Source organism: Tasmannia lanceolata, unplaced genomic scaffold, assembly GCF_043159265.1.
Source record: "Tasmannia lanceolata isolate RefF3 unplaced genomic scaffold, GAP_Taslan_0.1 ptg000020l, whole genome shotgun sequence".
NCBI lineage: Eukaryota > Viridiplantae > Streptophyta > Magnoliopsida > Canellales > Winteraceae > Tasmannia > Tasmannia lanceolata.
Genome location: NW_027518697.1, coordinates 15,155,572 through 15,181,513, shown reverse-complemented (window position 1 = coordinate 15,181,513; position 25,942 = coordinate 15,155,572). Strand labels below are relative to the sequence as shown.

General features: G+C 38.8%; 1 protein-coding gene across 1 annotated transcript; it reads left to right on the top strand.

The window, feature by feature from the left end:
* The first annotated feature begins 108 nt into the window (after nucleotides 1-108).
* Nucleotides 109-25,901, top strand: LOC143854017 (serine/threonine-protein kinase BSK1-like). Its single transcript, XM_077363722.1, has 9 exons — nucleotides 109-703; nucleotides 801-936; nucleotides 2,520-2,653; nucleotides 8,863-8,968; nucleotides 12,263-12,348; nucleotides 22,410-22,598; nucleotides 24,429-24,593; nucleotides 24,690-24,803; nucleotides 25,467-25,901. The coding sequence occupies exons 1-9, from the start codon at nucleotides 380-382 to the stop codon at nucleotides 25,719-25,721; spliced, it is 1,509 nt and encodes a 502-aa protein (XP_077219837.1). The 5' UTR covers nucleotides 109-379; the 3' UTR covers nucleotides 25,722-25,901.
* The last annotated feature ends 41 nt before the right edge of the window (nucleotides 25,902-25,942 follow it).

Below are 25,942 nucleotides of genomic sequence, written 5' to 3'. Positions count from 1 at the left end.
TGCATTCGAACCGTACTCAACAAAACATATCGCGAGAATTTGAAAAATACGTCAACACAGACGTACTGTCTGAAAACAAAGGAGGATAGTATGATAGTAGTGGTGGTGGTAAGAGTAAGAGTAAGAGTTAAAAAAGAATGGAGAAGAGAAAAGAAGAAGATCCCATTTTCTAATATAAAAAACAGTTAGATCTCTCCCTCTTTTCTCCTCCTTTTCCCTGTTACACAGAGGCAAATAGAGAGAGAGAGAGACAGAAGAAAAGAAAGAAAAATCCCTTCTCCATTTCTTCTTCCCATTTTTCCCCTTTTCAAATTTTTTCCTTCCTCACAAAAATAAAGGGAGAAGCAACAGAGTATATATCTTTCAATCAAAATCTGTGATGGGTTGTTGTGAATCCTCTTTCCTTACAGAAACCCATCCAGAAAAACACCACCAAAATCAAAACCACCAAAACCCTCCTTTCAATCACCCTCCACCTACAGGATCCGATTCAGAATTAGGGTTTTCTGGGGTCCCACCTTTTTCAGAGTTCTCTCTATCTGACCTAAAATCAGCCACTAATAACTTCAGCTCAGACTTTATAGTCTCAGAATCTGGTGAAAAAGCCCCCAATCTTGTCTACAAAGGCCGCCTTCAGAATCGTCGATGGATCGCTGTTAAGAAATTCACCAAGATGGCTTGGCCTGATCCCAAACAGTTTGCAGTTAGGTTTTAATCCATAAAAATTTAGGGTTTTACTTTTTAGGGTTTTTGTTTTGTGGGTTTTTAATTTTTAGGGTTTTTGGTGTTGGGTTTTTCAGGAGGAGGCTTGGGGTGTTGGGAAATTGCGGCATCGGAGGCTCGCGAATTTGATTGGGTATTGCTGTGATGGTGATGAGAGATTGCTTGTCGCCGAGTACATGCCCAATGATACTCTTGCAAAACATCTCTTTCATTGTATGTTACTGTCTGTTCTTTTTTGTCTACATGTGGGGTTTTTTTTTTTTAAATTCTGGTTTGATTTGGTTGATGCTAATCTTCTCTGTATTGATTATGGGATTAGGGTAAAAATTGAGTATTTCAGGTCTCTAGACTTAGCATGTGTCAATTATGCTTTTTTTTAATGGTTGCATGTGTCAATTATGCTATCTTGATAAAATTGAGTATTTAGGATTTCTATGCTTAGGATGTGTCAATTTAGAGAATTTGAACAAAATACAGTTTTTACTCTAAAGAAGTATATATCAGTTCCAAATTTAAAGGCTTTTCTGTTGTTTGCCTGGCATCTGTCTATGTTGAGTCTTGGCATGGCGAGAACAGCTAAACAAATGGGTTACAGATGCCCTCAAGGTTAGAAAGCTGTGTAGAGATGGTTGAATGGCAGTGGCTTGGTCCTTCCACCATCAACTAAATGGTCCCACTTTGTCTTTATGAAAAAGGGTCGGCTTACACTAAACCTTATCTTAATTCTACAATTTGGCTGCCTTGTTTGGTTGCAATATAGGATGAGTTAAGAGATAACATATCAGGAGGGTATGTGTCTTGGTTGACCCCCTTCTTAATATATTCATCATCTTTCAATAATAAAAAAAGTTATCTTGGTTGGGTTAGTGCCTTCTAATATCAATTTTATTGCCATTTTATATGATTTTGTGGTTTCTTTCCCTCCAATGAAAGTTGATTTTTTCTTGCCCTCCAATGAGAGTTGGCTTTTTCTTGCCCTCCAATGTATAGTTGGCCTGCTCTCACCACTTTTTCATCAATGCTGGTTATCTCACCATTATGCTCATATGGGAGCAGAAATTACTTACATGTTGGAGTTCCCTTGCTCACAATGATTGGCCTTTTGACTGTTGGTAACTTATAGGGGATTGGTTTATTTCTCTACAGAGTCCAAAATAAGTGTTATCACTTTGACATGCTTGGTTCTTGATTTGAGGGTGGATTATTGCACTTTGATTGTTCACAATGAATTGCCATTGTGTAGACTGTGCTTTGATCTATTTTCCTTTAGCATAGTCACTAGACTCCCAGCCTATTGTCATCTGACCCGATTGTGGGCACAACCAAATGGAGGTGTTGGTGAGCTTGGAAAGGAAGAGTTTCGATTCCAAGAGCTGTAGGAGAGTTTTTTCTTTCTTTTCTTGATAATACTAGGTTTACTGTTTCTAATTTACCTATCCTCGAACTTGGTTTTTGTTATGTAACCAGTCGTAGATGATGGACTTGAAACCAATCTCCAAGCTAGATAATCAGAACTTGCATACTTTTCTAGCAATTGCTCTTGAAGTTTTATGTATTTACACATCCATGCTCTCCAACACACACTTGAACATGCTACCTTGCTGTTCAGCTTCCAAGAGCCACTTAGATTACTGCTTAACTTGACTTGCTTACTATAACTTTCCTACTATTCTAATAAGAGACCATGCTTTTAAGGGTTGTTTCTTACCCATATGTGCCTTCAAAGCTAAGAAAAGTTGCTATAGCAATTTCTGTGAAGTTGTGATACCAAATTCATTGTTCTTCTTTCTTTACAGGGGAAAATCAAACTATTGAATGGGCCATGCGTTTAAGAGTTGCTCTCAATATTGCCGAAGCCTTAGATTATTGTAGTAATGAAGGCCGGCCATTGTATCATGACCTGAATGCCTATAGGGTTCTCTTTGATGAGGTGATAAAGTTCATGTTTTCCTAAATTTTGTTTATTTTCTCATTATTATGTATTAACTTTAGAATATTTAGTTTTGCGTCAAGTAAGATGTTAATCTAATTTAGATTAGTTATTTCATTAGATGGGAGAAGCTATGCATGATAATCCATTTGTTTGCCCATGTACTGATATGGTCTTCAACTAGCATTCTCCTCTTCAACAACGATATGATTTTTCATTCTTCTTTATATGCTAATATCTGCATAATGATGACACAAAAAAACTATTGTGAAAGAGGGGTAGAAAATAGATAAACTGTAACTCTGTCCTTCATTTGTTGACTTTAAATGATGGTTTCATTTAATCTTCATCCTGCAAGGATGAATTGTCCATTTTGTTGTTTATTGAGGGTGCATACGTAACAACTTTAATTTTTGTGATTGTAAGTGCTATAATGAAATTTATGAGCTCTATCATCGAGTGTCATTCTGCTTCTGGCTTTCTTACATGGTTGATGAATCGGGTTGATGAATCTCTAGTAGTTCTTAAATTTTTTATGTTGAAAGTCTCGACCATTTATCCATCTTGAGTTTGGTAGGTGTAAAATTACTTTTCCTTATTGAGTTACCTTTTTGATCTTTTTATTATTTCCCCTATATTGTTTCTTCTTCTTCACCCCGACATAGCATCAACGTTTGCTACCCCATTGCATCTTCCGTTGTCCTTCCCTTGATCTAAAATCCTAATGCTGGGTCTCGAAACCAATCTCATAGATCTAAGACACTAAACCTTAAACTTAATTAACAAAGCTGCTAATTGTATGGTGGTTCTTCAAAAAGAAAAAGAAGAAGTGTATGGGGATTTTCAATCCCTTAAAGGCTCTTGATTTGAAAATTGCGGCATTTATTAATGCAATAAGAACAACAGTGACAGCATAAAGTTAGTCTCATCAATCATTGAAAATCTTGTTGAACCATGATGGCCTTCCGTTGCTCCTATTGCTCTTGTGGGAATTCAGTTTCTATATGCCATGAGTGGGACTTGGGAGGACACCAAATATTTGCGACACAATTGGTTGGTGGAATCTACACTCAACCACCACGAGTCGAGTTGTGCAACTCTATCCCCTGGAAATAGGAGGACTTCTTTCTTTGTAGTCCTTATGAATGCCCCACCACATTCTTCCAGATGTTGCTTCCCATTGAATTACTCTGTTCATTTCATCCAAATTGTCTACAGAGTGGATACAATTTTTGATAGAACTACCATTACCATTCTTCGCTTCTGCACACCTTTCTATAAGCTCCCCCTGTCCACATAAGGGCAGGAGGATTCCATCTTATGCCAAGCTTCTTTTAGGTGAATAATCATAACTATCTAATCTTATGTTTCAAAACTTGGACCTGGACAAGAACTCGGCCACAATAAAAGTTGACTCAGATGAGTCAATGATTGATGCGGTCAATTTTTCATTTACTCAGGTAAGTCTAAGGAGTTTTAATTGACTTGGTCGGAAAAAACTCGAACTCGAACTCGAACGAGATCTCGGCCAAGGTAAAAGGGAGTCGACTTGGGTGAGCTGAGGATTGACGGGGGAGTTTCTAAGCAGTGATCGATTGTGGGCATGGGCAACTCACTCAAAGATGGCTGGAAGTCAAGTTCATGTTATGTATCACAGATATCTCATCCAAAAGTATGGACATCAACTGACTAGCTTTGGAAGTATATAGTTAGCAAAGATTAGTCGTGCAAAAGTAACCACCCTGAGGTGATAATTGATTTTAATAGAAAATCAAGGTGCAATCCTATCCATTCCCAGTTAAAGTTTCATAATAAGAACATGTTATGAAATTTGCCTGTTCAAGGAATTTCAGTCGATTTTCATTCAAATCAAGTGCTTTTGGAACATATATGGATCACAACACCTATTCTAAGGATTGAGAGCAAGTACGGGGTCTTCTCTTGAAACTAGATCTCTGATGATAAGTTCAGAAGCAGTGGTTTGGCTCTATGGAAGGATATCGTAAGTTAAAAGCATAGTTTCAACGGGAGGATCAAGTTCAAAGTCTATAAAGGAGACCTGGTCAAGTTTTGGATCAACAGATGGTTTTCTGAGGTGTTGTTGACAGAGATTTTCCCTGATCGTTGCATGGTGGCTGCTGATAAGGAGTTTTTGTGGAGGATGTTCTATTGAGTTGAAGGGAGGATCTCTTGGAAGCTTAAATGCGGGCAGGAGTTTTTGATAAGAGATTGATTTTTGATAAGAGATCGATCAGTTTTCTATGCTCTTGGACATTCTTTTTTTAAATGGCAATGCTCTTGGATATTCTTCACTCGTAGTACATCAAGATTACAGGCAAAGACAAAATGGTTTGGATCTGGAGCAATTCTGGTAGATCTTTGGCATCAAGTCTTTTTATCACCACATTGTCCCAGCCTACTTTCTTCTCATCTATTTAGAGTTTGGCACATCTAAGGCACCTTTAAGAATTCACACTTCTGGGCGGATTGCCTTCCGTGATACGATATTGACGGTTGATCAGTGCGCCTTATGTGTGGAAGCAGGCGAGTCTGTGAACCACTTATTTCTTCATTGCAGGATAGCCATAGATGTCTGGGACCGCATCCGGAGGAGATTCGGGGTGTTGTGGGTGTTTCCTTCCAGGCTCCCTGATCCTCGAGATTGATGGCCCTTTACTTTGTGGCCTAGAAAATGGAGGCTTATATGGAGAGTGGGGTCGCTAGCCACCGTCCAGGTCCTATGGAAGGAAAAGAATGCCTGCATTTTTTAAAATGTTGTCAAAAGTCTGTATTTCATCTACTTGAAGGCCATATCACTCACTATCTCTTGGGTGAAGATCATCCTTGACTTTAAGTTATTAACGACTTCTGATCTTAGACGGTGTTGGAGGGAGAATTACTCAATCAAATAGAGGGCCGAGGTGCTTACCCCTAGGTGGATCCCTCCTGGTCGGAGGGAGCTGAGGTGCCCACCCCTAGGTGGATCCCTCCTGGTAGATTGATAGTAGAGGGAGGTTCCCTCAACGTCATTAGGTGGCTGGTTGGGAGCCGACCTTACACGTGAAGGTTCACAAAGAAATTCAGGATCTAGTAGAGGGGTACCCTATCCGATTTCAGCATGTTAGAAGGTTGACCAGTTGTGATGCGGACCGGTTAGCTTGGACGGGTGTGGATAGGGCTCTATTGGAGATCTTTGACTTTCTTACGATTTGAGTTTTTTCTTTTAGCATGGTTTGCTTTGTAGCTTGCATGTTTATCACTTGTATTGACCATCTTGATTATGGTTTTTCCTGTCCTTTTCTTTAATATATTTCTCTATCAGTAAAAAAAAAAGCTTCCTAAAAACTAATAAATAAGCATCACTCATGAATTTGGTCCACATCATCGTATAGTTGTTTCTTAGGCAATGATTCACAGAGTAAAAGCTCATTTATGTAGTAGTGGTTGGATTAAAAATCCACATATTATGAAATATGGTGGTATTGCACACACCATGCCTATGTTTTCTGTTTAATCCCTTAGGATTCTTGGGTGCTAGAGGGTTACATAATTTCTACTCTTTTTTTTTTCATTTTTTTGAGGTTGACTCATTGTATGTGTATGCATATTTGTGCATAAGATGCATCAAATCAACAAATTATGACGATGACTGTTTTGTTTAAGGTTAGTTAGAGTGAAAGTAGAAGACAAGTTAGGATCATAGTTTCGAAACTCCCCCACGTTGTCGTAGACTCTCCCAAGTCTACCTTTGCTACGTTCTAGTCCATGTGTGCATTTTTTTTTTGAATGGTATCCATGTGTGCATTTTGCCCTACGAAGTTAATCAAAACTCCTTTGACTCTCCCGAGTTATGACTGCATCAACAGATTGCTAAGCCGCATCAACCGAGTACTTGACCGCGTCGTGCCGAGTCGACTAGGATTTGCCTTGGCCTAGTTCTGACTTGCATTACTTTTAAAAAAAAGAAGTTCTGACTTGCATCTGCTTTTTGAAACACTGGGATAGGCTCATAATGTTGTCATCATGTCTAGTACTTGTTTCTACCTAGACTTCATGTTTAAGTTCTTGAATGTTTCGTTAGATGTTGTGACGGAGAGTGCAACACTTGGAAGCTCATCTTTGGGTTTCTCATGGTTCGTCCCAGATGATCTGTTCTTTGCGGAGCATGCAATTGTAAGTTGTGCTTAAGAAGGGTGCTGGATTCCACATATCAGAAATTTGTCCAGAGGTGCTATAATGCAAATTTTATGTTGCTGAAATCTGAAATTGGTGGGTTTCTATTTCTTCCATGCATATGTTATGTGTGTGCTGTTGCATCAGTTTGTTTTGTTGTGTCAAAGCAGTTAATGACAGTCTCGGTTGAGAGTGGCCGTATTATATAGCCACTGTGGGGGTATTTCTGCCTTTTCTATGTAACCCCCCCCCCCCCCCCCCCCCCCTCTCTCTCTCTCTCTCTCACACACACACACACACACACACACACACATAATATTTTCGTGTGGGAGAGGGATACACAACTCTCTCCGATCTCTTCTCCACTTCTTCTCTTGTTCTCTACATCTCTTCTCTCCTCATGGAAGATAGGATACTTTTAACAGTCTCCATTTTATGTATAGGGCAGCTGTTGCTTCAGTTGTAGCTGCAGACAAGTCATTATGGATTCTTGCATGTATTTTAAGTTCTTCCAGGTGCATCAGCGAGTTCCTGTGACTTTGTGAAGAGTACTTCGGATGAATGAGGATCTTCTTATCACGGTGGGGGGCAGTTGGGGTTTTTCTGTAAAACCTTCTCCATGCTGGACAATTTTGTTTGACATTCTTTAGTGGCTTCAGAGGAATCAGCTTTACAACTTTGCTTAAGCTATTATTAGAATTGTTGATTGAACGGTGCGGATCATTTGTTGGGGAAACATGAAGGTTTCAAAAATTTTACCTTTCTTTTCAAGAAGACCGTTAGAAAAAGATAAAAAAACATGAGGATCCCGAATAAAACGCAACTTGAGCAAGTCTTCATTCGCATGGTCTTGTGTAGTAACTTCTATTATTACCATAGTTTTAAAACTCTCCTGCATCTGCATTGACTCACCCGAGTCGACTTCCTTTTACATTGGCAGTGTTCCGCGTTTCGCCGCATCATTGTTACACGTTTTGTCCTACATAGTCAATAAAAACCCCCTTGACTCTCCCGAATTATGACCGCGGCAACCGAGTACTCGACCGCATCATGCCGAGTCTCGACTAAGATTTTCTTCGGCCGTGTTCCATGCCGTGTCTGCATATTAAACACTGATTATTACTAAATGGGAGTAACGTGTTTGACAATTAAATACTTAACGCTATAACTAGAATTCTTTACGAACTTATTGGGAAGATAATATGGTTTGAAGAAAGTAAGAATAGAAGTTCTTGATGTGGTTTATGTTATCCAGCCTCGTACGCCTAGACTTTTAATAATGCTGTCTCACTCTTCTTATCAATAGCGCATCAGAAGCTCCTGTGTACAATCATAGTCTTAAATTTCCACCGTAACCAACACAAAACGACTGAAATGCTTCTGTTTCCATCCCCGTCGATACACATCGATCCCGAAACGCATAGCGAAATCAAAACCGTAATTGGTATATTTTACCAATATGTGTTACATAATTATATTTATATAAATTGTATACGAAATTTTGTATATGTATTGCGTTATTATAAACATTACATGTGAAATGTGGTATGTACTGAATTACTAACATGCGGGGCACCGCATGCCAGTAGGGTCTAGGTATATTTAGATTGGAAAGCAAGTAAAATTATTGGGCAGTTGACTTGAATAGAAGTGAGGAGGGTCACTATCTCCTTTTTCACCAAAGGACTAGGAATGAAATGAGACCTGTTCAGATTGTGGATCACAGTTTCAACCTGCCTGGATACCATGTGAAAATCCATTTGAGATTTCCGTAACCATGTAATAAAAAGTACCCTTGTTTTGTTGAATCTCAGAAGCTCTACTAGTAATTATACTAACAAAATATATTTCCTTGTTCTTGTTTGCACATTCTTAAATTCCTGGATGTTGTATCGGCCCTTTAATTTTTAAACAAAGAACAGAAATTTTAACCTTTTCTCCAAAAGATGCTGCTTACAGTATCTCTATGGTGTAGTTAACTGTCAAGTGGTATTTAACATGGAACTGAGCATGATGATTTTCATTTGTCCTTGCAGGTTGGCGATCCACGACTTTCTTGTTTTGGACTAATGAAAAACAGCAGGGATGGGAAAAGTTATAGTACAAATCTGGCTTATACACCTCCTGAGTATCTACGAAATGGTACCGGCTTTTCTTCTAAGACAAATTTTAAATGTTTTCAGGTCATGACTCTCGTCTTATTTTATGGATCCTTTGCTTGCTAGGAGATTATATTGCGTTTGAATATGAGCTAATTGTGCTAAGTATTAAACATTTAGCTCCTTTGTTCTCAGTCTGGCGTTCAATCTATTAATCAGGATTGTTCTTTTTTTTTTTTTGCATTCTTCCTTTTCAGCGACACATATGGTTCTTTTTTTTGAAATGGACACATATGGTTCTTTCTTCTTCCTTTTTTTATTTTTTGTTTTTTCCTCCTCCTCATAATACTTTTCGGTGTATCCTTGTGCTGAAATGTATTCATATTATTGCAAGTTGTATATGCACATCATTCTGATTCAGTGTTTCTAAACGCGGCCGAAGAAAATCCTAGTCGACCCGGCACGAGTTGAGTACTCGGTTGACATGGCTGGGTACTCGGTTAGCGTGGTCATAACTCAGGAGAGTCAAAGGAGCTTTTATTGACTTTGTAGGGCAAAACACGGAACGTGGCCACGATAAAAGGGAGTCGACTCGGGGGGTCCACGATGACGCGGGGGAGTTTTGAAACTATGCTCTGATTGACTTGAACACAAGTTCTTGTACAATATAGAAAAAGGGATGCTGTCATTTACGTAAAGATGATATACTTCCATTTAGAAGAACAACTATTAATGCCTCCTATTGTATAACTTTTTCTCAATACTCAAAAAAAAGTTGTAGAACCTTTTCTTTTTTATGTGCACAAATCAGACTTCCATTAGGGATGTACTTCTTTAGGTAAGTATTTTTGTTCAACACACCCTACCTATTGCAAGAAACCTTGTATCTTGGAAGTTGGAACATATTCTTAAGGTGTGCAATATATCTATTTTCAAGGCTCATGATGCAGGACAATACCTAATTTAGGGAAAATCCTACACTCCTAATGGGATTAAGACTTTAGGACAATTTAGGGCTTACGTGGAAAATTAAAAGAACACTTAACAACTTACCTAGGGCCGAATTAACGCCTAATTAATCTATGGGCAGCAGCAATAATGAGACTTAAATAACATAAATAATTGTAAAGATTGTAATTAAGCATGAACTAAACCTTATTCAAATCAATCAAAGTGATAAAGATTCGTAAGATGAATTGATAATAGAAAGATTAGTCCGAAACTAGGCCTACGCATGCAACCAATTAAAAGAACTAAAAGTTAATCTAAGTACCAATGAAATAGATGTCACACAAGCATGAAAATAATAATATCTAATGAAGAAAAACAAAAAAAATGTCTAGCAGCAGTAAAAGGCTCAAAACGGTTCAGTTTTGGGTTGTAGGGGTATTTTGGTAATTTGGCAGTTCTGGGATTTTGGTTTAATATTGCTGTCCAAATCTTATGTTAAGGTTTAGAAGGTAAAAGAAAGGTTAATCTCGGGTTTAGGCTCTGATTTGATCGTAAGTTTAAGCTATGGAATTTCGGGCTTGAAAATGGTGCAAATTTTCAATAAAGCTCAAAAGGGATTTAAAGTTAAGGTTCTTGGGTTTTTAGGTTGAGGTTTAATCATAAAAACAATCCCTCAAAATCTCATAACAAGATCTTGGAGAACAAGAGAGATCTATGGATTTTGGGTTTTCTAGTTTTAGGGTTCAAGAACAAAGAAAATAGAAAATCTGTTTTACTAACTTTGTTTGTGTTGATTTAATTGAAGAAATAGAAGATAATAGATGAGAGGAGATGAGAGAAGAATGGCTCCAAGCCACCAAGAGGAGAAGAGAAGAAGAAGTCAAGCCACAATAGCTCTCACAAAAGATTCTCAATTCTATTCAATATTCCAAAAGTCTCTTACATTGCTTTCATATGATTATTTATAAGAAAAGAAACCTTAGAAGATAACTTAAAGTTAAAAACTAATCTCAACCATTCATCTAATCCAAAGTAAACTAAGTAAAGATAAAAAACTTACCTAAAATAGTAATCCCGTAATAGACCTTTATCACTTCCTAAAAACACTCATAACTTGCTCAAAACACATCCAAATCATGTGATCTTGGGCTCATTAGATAGGTAATTGAAAAACGTTTGTAATAATACAAAAAGCACCAAACGGATGAGATTTGATGCCTAAAAAGCAGGCTACAAATAAAATGACGAAAATAGAAAGTAAATAATTTAAAAAAAGGCGACAATGTCTGTGACCCACGCTAGAGTCCCCGCCATCAGTCTCGTCCACGTCTACGCTTGTAAATCTTGAATCCACGCCCATTGTTGATGTCCCCATCAGTTTCCCTTGGAGATTCGCTCAGTTCTTTGATGAGATCCATGATAGAATTGATGGTTCGTCAATCATTTTCATGCATGTCAGAAGATCAGCCTATAGTATTGCAAATCGTCTAGCTAGGGAAGGAGTAGAAAAGCAGGGATTGGAGTTTGTTTGTTTTTCTGCCTCATTGATTTGGGGATCTTGTTGTATTTTCTTCTATTCTCTCTTTGCTTTTGGTTTTCTTTTTATTCTTTGGGTTGACTCCCTCAGTAGTCCCTTTTGCTTGTGAATGAAGTTTTGTACCTTTCAAAAAAAAAGAAGGAACCCTTCTTTTCTCCTGAAGATAGTAATCCCGATTTGTACCTTGCAAATCGTCTACACACTTTTTGATGAACTGCTGTGAAATATCAGCAAATTTCAACCTTTTTAGAGGAAAAATGGGCTCTGGTGTGGCAAACACTGGTTTCCAATCTATCATATTCTGTAGATTTCTTCCATTTCAGCAGGTTTTCTGTATAATTATTGAAATGCCTGATCCCCATGATGAAAACCACATATTCAGAATCAGCTGTATTTCATATGGAAAATGGATGATGCCACTATTACAATTGAGTTTAATGATGCCTTGTATTTTTCTCATCCGTATCCCAGACAGTATTCTTATTCTAATTTATCATATGCTGGATTTTGTGAGCTCTATTTGTATAATCTTTCATCCCATTTTGTGTTTCACGTTATCTCTTTGAACATATCTATCTTGATATGTAGTGCTAATCTTTTATCATGAAATTACTTAAGATTGTACTTGGTAGGCATTTTGTTCATCATTCTCTTGGAAGAAGGGCTGATAAACTAACTACACTTTTTTAGTTAGATCTTTGCGTCCTCACACCTCGGTTCCCATGGTATAGTTTGCATAATGGGACAAGTGTTCCATGCCACAACGCTGACTCTCTTTTTTTATTTTTTTTATTTTGTTATCTTTGAATACTACACCAATCTGCTGTCATCATTATATCTTTCTTGTAGGAAGGGTTACTCCTGAAAGTGTAATATTCAGCTTTGGCACAGTCCTCTTGGATCTTCTCAGTGGAAAGCACATCCCTCCAAGTCATGTAAGTCTTCTTATCTAATACACACACATAAATATACATATACATCTCTCTCTCTCTCTCTCTCTATATATATATATATATATATATATATATATATATATATATGAGAGAACATTTCCTATACACTTGTGTAGGTAAGTTACCTACACACTACCTTAAAATACAGTGGGGGCCCACATTGTTTGGGTGATCCAAACAATTCATTTGAATGGTCCTCACATAGATAGGGTGTCCACAAAAAATCAGATCCATAGGATCATCCCAACCCTACGATTTGTGGAGGTAAAATGGACGTGTATAAACCTTCACAAATTAGTCCATTTTTTGCCTCCATAGTTTGAATGGTTAGGATGATCCTATGGATCTGATTTTTTGTGGACACCCTATCTATGTGAGGACCATTCAAATGAATTGTTTGGATCACCCAAACAATGTGGGCCCCCACTGTATTTTAAGGTAGTGTGTAGGTAACTTACCTACACAAGTGTGTAGGAAATGTTCTCTCTCTCTCTCTCTCTCTCTCTCTCTCTATATATATATATATATATATATATATATATATATATATATATATGAGAAAAGTGTAAAATATATAAGGAAAGTGTTTCTAGTTGGTCGGCTAGAGAACCCTCTCTAGTCCGCCGACCAAAAACACAGTGGGCCCATGTTGTTTGGATGATCCAAAGCATTCATTTGATGGGCCCTGGCATAGATAGGGTGTGCCCAAAAAATCAGCGCCATAGGATCATCCTAGCCCTTCGATTTGTGGAGGTTAAAAATGGACAGTAGAGGTTAAAAACACAGTGAGCCATGTTGTTTTGATGACCCAAAGCATCCATTTGATGTGCCTTGACATAGATAGGATGTGCCTAAAAAATCGTCTCCATAGGATCATCCTAACCCTTCGATTTATGGAGGTTAAAATGGACGTGTATGAACTCCACAAATCTATCCATTTTTAACCTTCACAAATCAAAGGGTTAGGATGATCCTATGCGGCTTATTTGTTGGGCACACCCTATCTATGCCAGGGCCTATCAAACGAATGTTTTGGATTATCCAAATAATGTGGGCCCATTGTGTTTTTTGGTCGGCGGACTAGAGAAGGTTCTCTAGCCGACCGACTAGAAACACTTTCCTCTCTCTCTCTCTCTCTCTATATATATATATATATATATCACAATCCTTTTCCTCATATATATATATATATATATCACCATAAGTTTAGTGAGCTTAAGCTCACCAACACTTTCCTCATATATATATATATATATATATATATATATATATATATATATATATATATATACCCAATTGAAGTAAATTAACAAAGCATAGAAGTTAAACAAATCTCCTATTATATGCATGTGAATGTGCTTTCACATACTTGCCTGTATTGAGCATTTGGATTTGTAGAGTTTTTTTTAAACTATTTTTACTTTTAAATACACCCTTGCATAATCAACAAGAGAATAGTTGCTTGATTAACAGCTTTCTGTTTCTTTTCATGAATTCATGGAAGCTTCATAGCATAAAAATTGCATGCAATTCCAGTTACAGTTTCTGTATTTCTTTTGGCTTTTGCTTCATTGACTGCTTTTGTGTGTTTTCTTATTTTAGCTCCTCAAGTTCTTCTTCTCTCTCTCTCTCTCTCTCTCTCTCTCTCTCTCTCTCTCCATGACATCTTGAGCTCAAAGTTTTATAACTGCTGAATATTATCTTTCAGAAGAGGGCGTTATCATGGAAATTAATTTTGAATTCCAAATCTGCGTATTGTTATTTGTGATTTTTCATATAGAAATGACACATGAATGTCATGCTTCCACCAATTTCTTAGGACTTCTATTTGGCCAAAGAATTTGCCATTGGCAAAAGTGGGTCATTTTTTGTGCGAGCCAACAATTGATCTGGGAGAGTTGGAATGATTATTTGGTGGATTAGTCAGGGACAAAATTGGGTCCACTTTGTCTGATGATTGAGCAGGTGTTATTCGTTTTTTGACACCCTCTTCAGCTGAGGCGTTTACTCTTCCTTCAACACATGAAAAAGTTAAATCTTTTTTTTTTAATTTGAATATTATGAAAAAGTTAATCTCTCTCAACAAAATCATGTTTCACATTTGCTACGTGAGCTAATCTCCACAAACCAGGACTCCTCTAAAGGGCTTAAATAATCACATCAGATGAGTACCTTTGAACCAACACTCTCTCGAAACTCCTTAATTAACTAAGACCCCAATAAAGAGCACAAGCTTGTGTTTCATTGAAATCCTTGAGAGCTAATGGACCGGAATAGGCTATCAAAATCTCACATTTGTAATTATAGCTCTCCTCACAACTTGCAGGACTTGGATTCCCCACCCAACTTTATCAAGATTTAGTCTCAGATCTCATCACATCAAGACGTGGCTTCCATCTTGTGCGTTTCTTAATTCTTATAGTTGGTTATTTAGTTACAAATAATATTCTTGTCTCCTCGGGAGATCTGGAGTTGAGTTCACCCAAAATTTGTCCCTTACTAATTCCCTAATGATTATGATTTGAGAAATGATAAATGCATCCCTTTGCTTTACTTGGGACAGGCACCTCTGGTGTATCTATGACGTCAGAGGGGCTTATTTACTTCATGTGAGAGGGATTCAAGGGGCCTGATTGCATCGTACACTGAAGTTGGCTATCCCATGTAAAGAAAAGGGGCAGAATTATCATTTCCCTTGTGATTTGTGACCTCTCATATCTGCTAATGACTCGTCCTCAAAGGTTCTTCTTTCTCCCAACACCACCAAAAGCACCACATAAAGAGTTGCGACCAAAGAACGCTACATTTGTCTCCATATAGCTTGGTTCCCCATTGACCAAAGAGGTGGATGATGGATTCCTGAACACACGTGATACCATACTACTTTTGTACTGCAGCCCAAGCCCTTCTAGTTACATTACAATGGATGGAAAGGTCCTGATCTGCTTCCTCCTTTTGCCTACAAACTAAGCCTGCATTCTAAAATTTATTATTTTTTCTTTAAAACATTTATTTTAGAATCTTGGATTTCCTCAAAATTGTAGATGGGAGATGAGAGAAGGAGACCAGCCGTCGTTTTCTGATTTCTCACCCTTATTTCCATTAGCGAGAGAGTAGGAGATCATCCTGTGTTTCTAGGTTTTACAAATCTCAGGATGGGGGAGAGATTTCTTAAACATGGATTTCTTACTTAAAATCCAAGATTCTAAAGAGAAGCGAAATAGACGGTCTCCTTCTTCTCGTGTCTCCCATTCAGGATTTTGAGGGGGCATATTGGGATATATTCTATCCAGATTTGGCATAAGCTAGGTGTTCCCTTCATCCTTACCAGAGGTTATTCGGTGTTGGAGTGCGGTGCCATGGAAAAGGAAAGGTAAGACCTTATGCTGTGTATGTCTGCTAGCAACATGGTGGGTTATTTGGAAGGAGAGGAATTCAAGAGTATTTGATGGGAAATCGAGGTCACCGTATTGCTTATATATTAAGGTGATAGCGATTTGTATCGGCTTTTGACTTATGGGAAGGGTGGCAAGAGGTATGCCATAGCAGGGAGGCAAGGCCCCAAACGGTTTTAAGATGGGAAAACCCACGTGCCTTATTGTTTAAAGTTTAAAGTGAATTTTGATGGTTCGAGCTTGGGTAATCCAGGTCCATCAGGGTTGGGGGGGGGGGGGGGGGTGGGGGGGGGCTATATCGCAAGGGGGGGTGGGGGGGGGCTATATCGCAATTCTAGTGGTTCTGCTTTATGGGCATTTTCCGTGCCGATTGGGATTTGTTTTGCCACTAAGTTTGAGGTGAGGGCAGTCTACCCAGGGCGCTAAGCAGATGATAGAAATATGATTGATGTGTCCATTGTGGAAGGTGATTCAAAGAATGTGATAAGGTGGCTTGGTGGTTCGTGAGCCCCTCCTTGGAGATTCCTTGGTTTTTTTTATGAGATCTCAGATATTATTTCTGGTTCCTCCATTGTTTTTAGGCATGTGAAGGAGGAGGGGGGGGGGGGGGGTGAATGGGGAAGCGGATCCCCTTGCTAGATCTGGGGTTGGGAGGGTGGGCTTGGAGTGGTTTGATTAGTTATCTACATGATTAGCTTGTACTAGTTTCTTTCGTTCCTTGTATTATTTTGGTGGACTTTTTCGTTTTGCCCTTATTCATTGAATCTTATTTTGCCCCTTCGAAAAAAAAAGGAAAAAAAAGAAGTTCCCCAAGGCTTTGCAATAGTAAATCAAGAGTTGCCTTCCAATACAAGAAGCTGAATGTTGCTAGTAGGCTCAAAAAGAAAAAATTGAAAAGAAGTAAACCTCCTCTGACATTCGGAGCGAATGCAAATAAGAAACGATCAAGTCGTCTTTGAGACCTCTCGTAAAGACTACCCCGATATGTAACCCTTCTCTAAACACATCAACATTTTCAGTATAAACTCCCTTGACTACATCTTATCTATATAGACTCATGAATGCATAACACAAAGTAATTCTACCTTACCACAAATGGTCCTAAAATCAAATACCTACTATTCACTGCCCTAAACCTGATATCCTGCAAAACTCAACTGTTAACACGACAATAGGAAGCCATGCTCCTGTGGTTACACCTCTACCTGAGTCTCCTCTATCCCACCTCCTGTCCCTCTTACCATACTTCTCCGCAAATCATTTTTCCATAATTCCTTCTCCATGCCAACCTTCGAAGCCATTTGGCTAAGAGGGTTTTATTCTATGTCATTAGGTTACTCACTCGTAACCCTTTGTTAGGCAGTACACACCTTCTTCCACGACTCAGAGACTTCTCAAACATTGGTTTTACCTATATCTCAAGTTATAATATCCAATGATAGCAATTAGGCGAGTGGTTGTGGAGATATGGGAAGGAGTTGTCGCAGCTTTGGGCAAAAGTAATTGATAGCAAGCACGGACCGTTAGTGGGCACTTGGGAGTCTGTGGACTGGTTTAGACAGCCTGATACTACCGTGTGGAGAGATATTTTGAAGTTTCTGTATCTATTTCGTGCCGACACTAGACTCATAGTCCATTCTGGTATGATAAGTGGTGCTCTTCCACTCCTTTGATGGAGCTATTTCCAGATTTGTTCGTGGCTTCTTCCTCAAAGGAGGCCCCAGTTAAGAATTTCTTTGAGAGGAGAGAGGGTATGATTGTGTGGTTGCCCGACTTTAGGCTAAACTTCTTTGAGAGGGATCTACGGTCGGTAACCAGGCTTTTTGAGTTATTAGAGGGGTGCTACATAAAAAGGGAGGGATCAAATATAACTTATAAGGGTATGGGTTCGGAATACCTCGGGGGGAGTTCTCCGTCAAATCTTTCTATCATTGCCTTGTGTCTTGTCCTATTGCCCCCAGAGTTACTAGGGTTTGGTCCATCCATGCTCCGCCCTAGGGTATGCATTTTTGGGTGGGCTGCCCTTCGCGATCGGATACAGACTGTGGATTTCTTATGGAAGCGGAAGATGTTGATCATATATCATTGCGCACTTTGCATTGAAGATGGAGAATCAATGGATTATTTATTCATTCACTGTAAGTCAGCTCAAGAGATATGGAGTGCCATCTTGGGTAGATTTGGTATATCTTGAGTGTTCCCAAGACATCTCATAGATTTATTGGATTGTTCGCTAATGACTCCTTGGAGGAAATGCAAGATTTTATGGAACTTCTCCTTCCTTGCAATATTTTGGGTCATTTTGAAAGAAAGGAATGCAAGAATATTCAAGGGATTTACAAAGAGCTTCTCTTATTTATCTACCAAGGTGTTGGCTCTAACCATTGCTTGGGCTAAAGACCCTCCCAAGCTTTAAGTTTGTATTCGTTTTTTATTTATGGAACAAGTGGAAGGAGGTTTGTAATAACTCAGATTTGAGACCTTCGATTGTGCAAGAGTGGGAGCCCATGGTTTACTAAAGCTTAATTTTGATGGTTCTAGTTTAGGAAATCTTGGCCCGACAGGTATATGGGGTGTCCTAAGAGATGATGGGGGATCAGTGAGATGGGCCTTTGCAGACCCCATTGGAGTGGCTGACTCTAATGAGGCAGAGGTACATGCAGTTAACAAAGGTATTAAGTTGTTAGTGGGTGAAGATTTAGATAAAGTTGTGATTGAGGAAGATTCCCTCAATGTAATTTGGTTGTTTGAGCGGTTCCCATGTCTTCCTATGGAGATTGTTGAATTGTTTGATGAGATTAAAGACATTGTTAGCTAGAGGAGGAACACTTCGCTGGGAGGAGGACCGGAAGAAAGGAATTCATACGTTAGAAGAGATGAAGAAAGCATCAAAAGAATACATCCCTACGGAGGAGGAACTCTCCACTTTGAATCTGGACGAGGAGGTATTAGTATGTGAGTTGGTGGGACTTATTCTGGAATTAAAGAAGTCCTCAGCTTAGCTTGTCCCTCCGGGGTGTCTTAGTGATCAAATATGCCTTAGAGACTTTTTGAGGATATTATAAAGGAATTAGGGATAATGATGGTTTTGGGATTGGATGTTATTCCTTGTGCTTGACAATTGGAGGTCTACTTCTGCATTAGAAGTTTTACAATTTACATCACAGGTTTGCTTTGTCCGATGAAGTTATCCTCCTCTGGTTTTAGAGGCTCTTGCTAGGAGATCTAATTTTTGCGAAAGATGTAGCTGATTTTTGTGAAAGATCATTAGTAGGAGAATGCTATGGAACAGTTGAAAGAACTTTTGTATTTTACCTTTTGGTTTTCTTTGAATTGGTCTTGGGTATGCCCATGCAAAAACATGTTAATATTTTGTACTGCAGGATGGGACTTCTGGTCCCGAATGCTTTCAAAATATTAATGACTTTTGTCAACTTTCAAAAAAAAAAAATTAAAGACATTGTTGGCAACTTGAGTATCTCCTTTCGGCATATCAGAAGATCTGCTAATGGCGTGGCGGATAAACTTGCTAGGGATGGGGTTCCCTTGGAGGCATTAGAGCAGTTCGATTTTCTAAGGCCTTGATGCTTTGTCTTTGTCTCGCTTGCTTGTAGTTTGATTATTTGTGTCTCTCTCTGTTGTTTTATCATTTCCATTGCTTGTATTTGACCTTCTCAATCCTCTTTTTTATGAAATTTTTGACCATTGAAAAAAAAAATGTCCAATGATTGGATGGGTGAATATGCATTTTCCCTTCCTAGCGAGAAAAAAGTCATTTTCAGGAAATGGCAACGTTGTTAATTGGTCACCACAATTATTCATCATTCTTGCTAACCATGAAATTGTTTTGGTTGATTATAATTTTTTATTCATCCTTTTTAATCCTTGTATCTTTTATCTTGGGATTTAATTCTTTTTTTTATGACATTATATTATTTCTCTCTTAGCATGTTACATATTTTCTCCAAAAAAATAAAAAAAACAGAAAAGGCTATTTTTCTCAGATTATGTTATATTTTTTGTTTGAGGTGGCAATGCTATCGTTGCCATGTAACTTACATAAACATTCGAAAGCCACTTAATATTGTGAGTCCGATTTTATTGCTACTCTGTTTTAAGGCATTTTGGTGCAAGCACGTAGATTGTTTTTGGATAGTCCAGAGTGGAAAGCCTTACTGTGATGGGAGCTCCCATAAATTTTCCACCATTAACAAAAAAGTGATGGGAGCTCCTTCGGCAATCTAAGTTCATAGACAGTTAAGTGAAATCTGTTAACTAACCAACTTCTCCAAAAGCTTAAGCTTGTAGAGAAAGGCGTTATTTATCTTTTATATTTTAACACTCCCCCACACGTGTGGCCCACTTGGAAAACACGTGGCACATGTGGTCCCACTTTGGGCCGACCAACGCATGTGGATTTTTGCTATCCGGGAGGATTGAACTCGAGACCTTTGGCTCTGATACCATGTTAACTTACCAACTTCTCCAATAGCTTAAGCTTTTGGAGAAGTTGGTAACTTAACAAAATCCAATCCCCAAAATAATTTGATCTATGGAACATCATCATTGTGGTAAAGGTCACAGAGAGGGATGTCATAAGCATCTATTCCGTAATATTGATTTGTGTGTTTGTTTGTTTGTTTTTGGGGTGCGTCCTTCGGCAATCCAAGTTCGTAATGCAGTCAAGTGAAATCCAATCCCCAAAATAATTTGATCTATGGAAAGCATCATTGTCTTAAAAAGGTCACAGAGAGGGAGGTCATAGCGTCTATTCCGTAATATTGATTTGTGTGTTTGTTTGTTTGTTTTTGGCTTGTGCGTGGGTGGTGGGGGTGGTTTGGGGGTTACGGACTTACGGGGAGTTACGGGTTGGGATAGACTGGTAAGGTAGGAAAAGTGTTATGGGATCTGATTGTTGGCTGCACAAGCAAGGCTGAGACTAGGGCCCTTTACTGTGCTTTTGATCTTTAGCTGTCGCCTAGGAGGGAGAATCTTCACTGGGCTACATCAAATAGCCCAAGCCTGTATGGTAGCCAGAGTATAACTGGTGCTGCTGGGATTATGAGGATCTGAATGGTTACATTGCTATGGCCGTGTTCGTTTGAGATTGTGACAATTGATTGTGAGCCCCAAACCGATTATTGGACTCAAAATTATGTTTAATTTTGTCTAATAATTGGTCAGATGCTCACAATCTGTTGTCACAATCTCAAACGAACAGGGCCTATATTTTATTGGTTGCTTCATGATCATCTGTATTCTACATCTCTTTCCCATTCTGTTATGTGTTTTTTTTTTTTTTGAAATGACAGAAGCATATTATGAAAGGGAAGGGGACCGAGATGGACCGCACCCAAAATTACACGGAAAGAAAAAGAAAAAAGAAACAAAATAACAAAAAAACGAAAACAGCATAATCAACTACGGAGGGAGAAAATCGAACCATTCTGTTATGTGTTAAATAAGGGAGATGATAAATGTGCCCCTTTTCATCACTTGGGACACCCAGCAGCAGTGTATCAATGACTGCAGAGGGGCTGATGTACTTCACGTCAGAAGGAATCAACAGATTTGATTGCCACGTACACTGCAGTTGGGTGTCCCATGTGATGAAAGGGGCGCATGTATCATTTCCCTAAAATAAGTTTACCAGTTATGATTCGTTGGCTAAGAAAAGGAAGCATTGAAGGTTTGCATTCTTCAATATTTTGGTACCAACTAGTGGTTTGTCTTCCTCTATGCTCTTACAAGTTCACAGAGATGCAGATAAGATGCCAGGATAAGGTTGTCTAACTTGGACTCAACCTTCCACCTCTCCGTACCTTAATCCCTCTCTACTTTCCTCTTAATTTGTAGCGTAGGGAATACTTCCTCCTTTTGCTTTTCATTTTGTTTTTTTTTATTTGAAGATACGTTGCAATTTTCTTCTTATTGATTGATGTATTTGTTACATTAAAAAGTGTTGGTACCTGCATTGGGAACACAATGCCACATATATGTCACTGAGAATCTCAGTGTAGTAAAATGGTGTTACAAAGTAATCTTATCTCATTCAATATAAGAAAAAGTGATGTTATTTGTCAGAAATAACGAAGTGAGATCTCTAATACTGCGGCCCTTCTTCTGCTTGTATTTTAAGCATGCAAATTTTATTATTTTGTGCAAAAATCCAAGCAAGTGTTTTATTTATTTATTCCTGTCCAGGCATGTATTGGATTTTTTTTCTTTAGTTTTTTGGGGACACATAGTTGTGCAACATCTCCTCACAAAACATTCAAACTCCCATAAATTCGTATAATGAAGGTGACCCAATAGGTCTATCATTTAAACACCCCAGGTCTAAATCCCATCGAAATGATTCCAGTTTATTTATCATTCATCAAATGAGGGTAAGACGAGACAATCCTTTCTTGAACAAATGGACATGAACCTGTAAATCAATTCATATTCCTGCCTTGTTTCATTTTTTTAGTTCTACAAAATTTCCAATCTTCAGGTAAATCATGGTATTCGTTCAGAATATGTTGATGACTCTGAAGGATGTGGTTGGAATTTTGATGTTAATATTCAGCTAGCCCTTTTCTTTCCAAGTTACAGCTTTAGAAAGTGGGTCCTATTTATTCATTTGGTTGTTCTGCCTACATGTAGGCTCTCGATATGATAAGGGGCAAAAACATCCTTCTCCTAATGGATTCACATTTAGAGGGAAACTTCTCAACAGAAGAGGGAACTGTTCTTGTTGGCCTTGCGTCTCGATGTTTGCAATACGAACCTAGGGAACGGCCCAATCCGAAGGACCTTGTTGCAACACTCGCGCCATTACAAACCAAACCGGAGGCAAGTTCTTACATTCAGCTTTCTTGTTGAGGGTTTCTGTTTTCTAAGGATTGTATATGCCTTTAGAACTGCTAAATTTCATATAGCATTTGTCTTTGAACCATTCAAAAAAAAATTAAAAAAAGTATCCGTCTTTGACATGGTGCCATTGTGCTTATTCCTGAACGGTTATCTTTGAAGAGCATCGTTTCTGCTTTCACAAGACCAAGGTTTAAAATTTCGGTTTCAGTGTCGGCAGTGGCTGAAGTGAAATTTCGGCCGACATTCAGTAATTAAAAGGCACTGTTCCAAAATTTCAGCCGAGAAAAAAAAAAGAAAAAAAGAGGAAAAGGATCGTACGCTCGAGTGTACCTAACCTTAGGTACACTCGAGTGCCAAATCACATGGGTCCCACATTTTTTGTGGTCATCTAAACCATTCATTTGCAAGGCCCCATCATAGATAGGGGGCGTACCAAAAATCAGCTCCATAGGATCATCCTAACCCATCCATTTGTGGAGGTCAAAATGGACAGACAGTGTTTGTCCACAAATCTGCCCATTTTGCCCTCCAGTTTTGGAGGGGTTAGGATGATTCAATGGAGCTGATTTTTGGTACACACACTATCTATGATGGGGCCTTGCAAATGAATGGTTTAGATGACCACAAAAAATGTGGCACCCATGTGATTTGGCACTCGAGCGTACATAAGGTTAGGTACACTCGAGCGTACAATCCTTTTCCTCTCTCTCTCTCTCTCTCTCTCTCTATATATATATATATATATATATATATATATATATATATATATATATTTTTTTTTTTTCCTCTCTCTCTCTCTCTCTCTCTCTCTCTCTATATATATATATATATATATATATATATATATATGAGAAAACGGTTTCTACACACAAGTATAGAGAAGTTATCTACACACTAGCTTAAAATACAGTGGGGGCCCACATTGTTTGGGTGATCCAAAGCATTCATTTGATGGGTTCTCACATAGATAGGGTGTGCCCAAAAAATCAGCTTCATAGGATCATTCTAACCCTTCGAACCGTGGAGGCAAAAAATGGACAGATTTGTGAAGGTTTATACATGTCCATTTTACCTCCACAAATCGTAGGGTTGGGATGATCCTATGGAGCTGATTTTTTGTGGACACCCTATCTATGTGAGGGCCAATCAAATGAATGGTTTGGATCACCCAAACAATATGCCCTTGAGTCCTTGACTGTATTTTAAGCTAGTATATATATATGAGAAAACGGTTCCTACACATATGTGTAGAGAGTTCTCTACACACTAGCTTAAAATACAGTGGGGCCCCACATTGTTTGGGTGATCCAAGCCATCCATTTTAAAGGCGCTCACATAGATAGGGTGTCTACAAAAAATCAGATCCATAGGATCATCCCAACCCTACGATTTGTGGAGGTAAAATGGATGTCTTTAAACCTTCACAAATTAGTCCATTTTTTGCCTCCAAAGTTCGAATGGTTAGGATGATCCTATGGATCTGATTTTTTGTGGACACCCTATCTATGAGAGGGCCTTAAAAATGAATGGTTTGGATCACCCAAATAATGTGGCCCTCACTGTATTTTAAGCTAGTGTGTAGATAAGTTATCTACACATATGTGTAGGAACCGTTTTCTATATATATATATATATATATATATAATATATAAATGGCCGAAATTTCGGTTGAAATCTGGGCAGTGTCGGCCCCGGCTGAAATCCGAAATTTTGGCCCCGAACTGTCGCATTTTGGCCGAAATGTTAAACTATGCACAAGATATTCTTGTTTTATCAACTGATGATGGATTGTTGATTTGTGGCAAGCAGGTTCCATCTTATGTGATGCTGGGAATTCCAAAGCATGAGGAAGCGCCACCTACTCCGCAGCGCCCTCTCTCCCCAATGGGCGAAGCCTGTTCCAGGATGGACCTTACAGCCATCCATCAGATCTTAGTGAACACACATTACAGAGACGACGAAGGAACGAATGAGGTACGCCATATTCATTGATCCTGAGAAAGAGATAATATCTCGAACAGGGATAGTCTTGAGAGATGCATAATGGTTTTGTTTTGGATTTGGGTTCAGTTATCTTTCCAGGAATGGACCCAACAAATGAGAGATATGCTGGAGGCAAGGAAACGTGGCGACTTTGCATTCCGTGATAAAGATTTTAAAACTGCCATTGACTGTTACACCCAGGTATGTTATTTAAACTTCTCACATTGCCCTCACACTTGAATTCTTAGGTGCGTGACTGTCAAGACAGTTTTACCTATACTTCATGAATCTAAGGGTGTGTTTGGTTGCACAAAATCCCGGCAGCTGTCGGAATTTTGGTTGGATTTGGGTTACCGTTCCTTGTTTGGTTGCCAATATTGCATTGAACTCCCCAGAGACTCCTTGGGATATATCCAAGGTAATTTTTGCATGTCTGCCGAGGTGGAATTCTTATTCCCGCCTTGTAACTTTCCCACCAAATTTGCCCAAAAAGGTGGAATTTTGCTTGAAATATCTTTGGAATGGTGTTTTCTCTCTCTCCTCTCTCTTCCCTCTTTCTCTCTTCTCTCTATATTGGTAATGACACCCCCTAATTATTCCCCTAGTCTCCGAGTCAATGCCGTGCAGCCAAACACTTCTCCGAGGTAATTCCAGGCAAATCCAATGAACTTCTTCATGTTGACTTCGTATTCCATGACTCTCCTAGTCTATGCCACGCATTGTAACAGACATAATGAACCCAGAAGCAAATCATGTTCTTTGATGTCAAGGAGGAGCGTAGGGGAACTATGGAGTTTGTATAAGCTAGAAAAGTTATACAACTATGGTGTTTTCATTTGGTCTTTCTACTTCTCTCTCATGCAGTTCATAGATGTTGGAACAATGATCTCCCCAACAGTCTACGCGAGGCGTAGTTTGTGCCACCTTCTCTGTGATCAACCAGATGCTGCTCTCAGAGATGGAATGCAAGCTCAATGTGTTTACCCAGATTGGCCCACAGCTTTCTACATGCAGGCAGTGGCCCTTGCAAAGCTAGACATGCACAAGGATGCTGCCGACATGTTGAACGAAGCAGCTGGACTAGAAGAAAAGAGGCAGCGGGGTGGAAGAGGTTCTTGAAGAAAAAGAGTGAATAATAATGGTGCATTGATAACCCCTTACTACTGTTTATGCGAAACATGCCGATTTTTACTGTAATCTGAAGTTGGGATCTTACTTCTCAGCTAAAATGTAATATAGAGAGAACCCTTGTTACATTAATGGATTTGGTTTTTCAATTGATGAAATCTCTGGTCTCAATGTATATGAATGTACAATGAAACAGAAGGGAGGAGCACTGA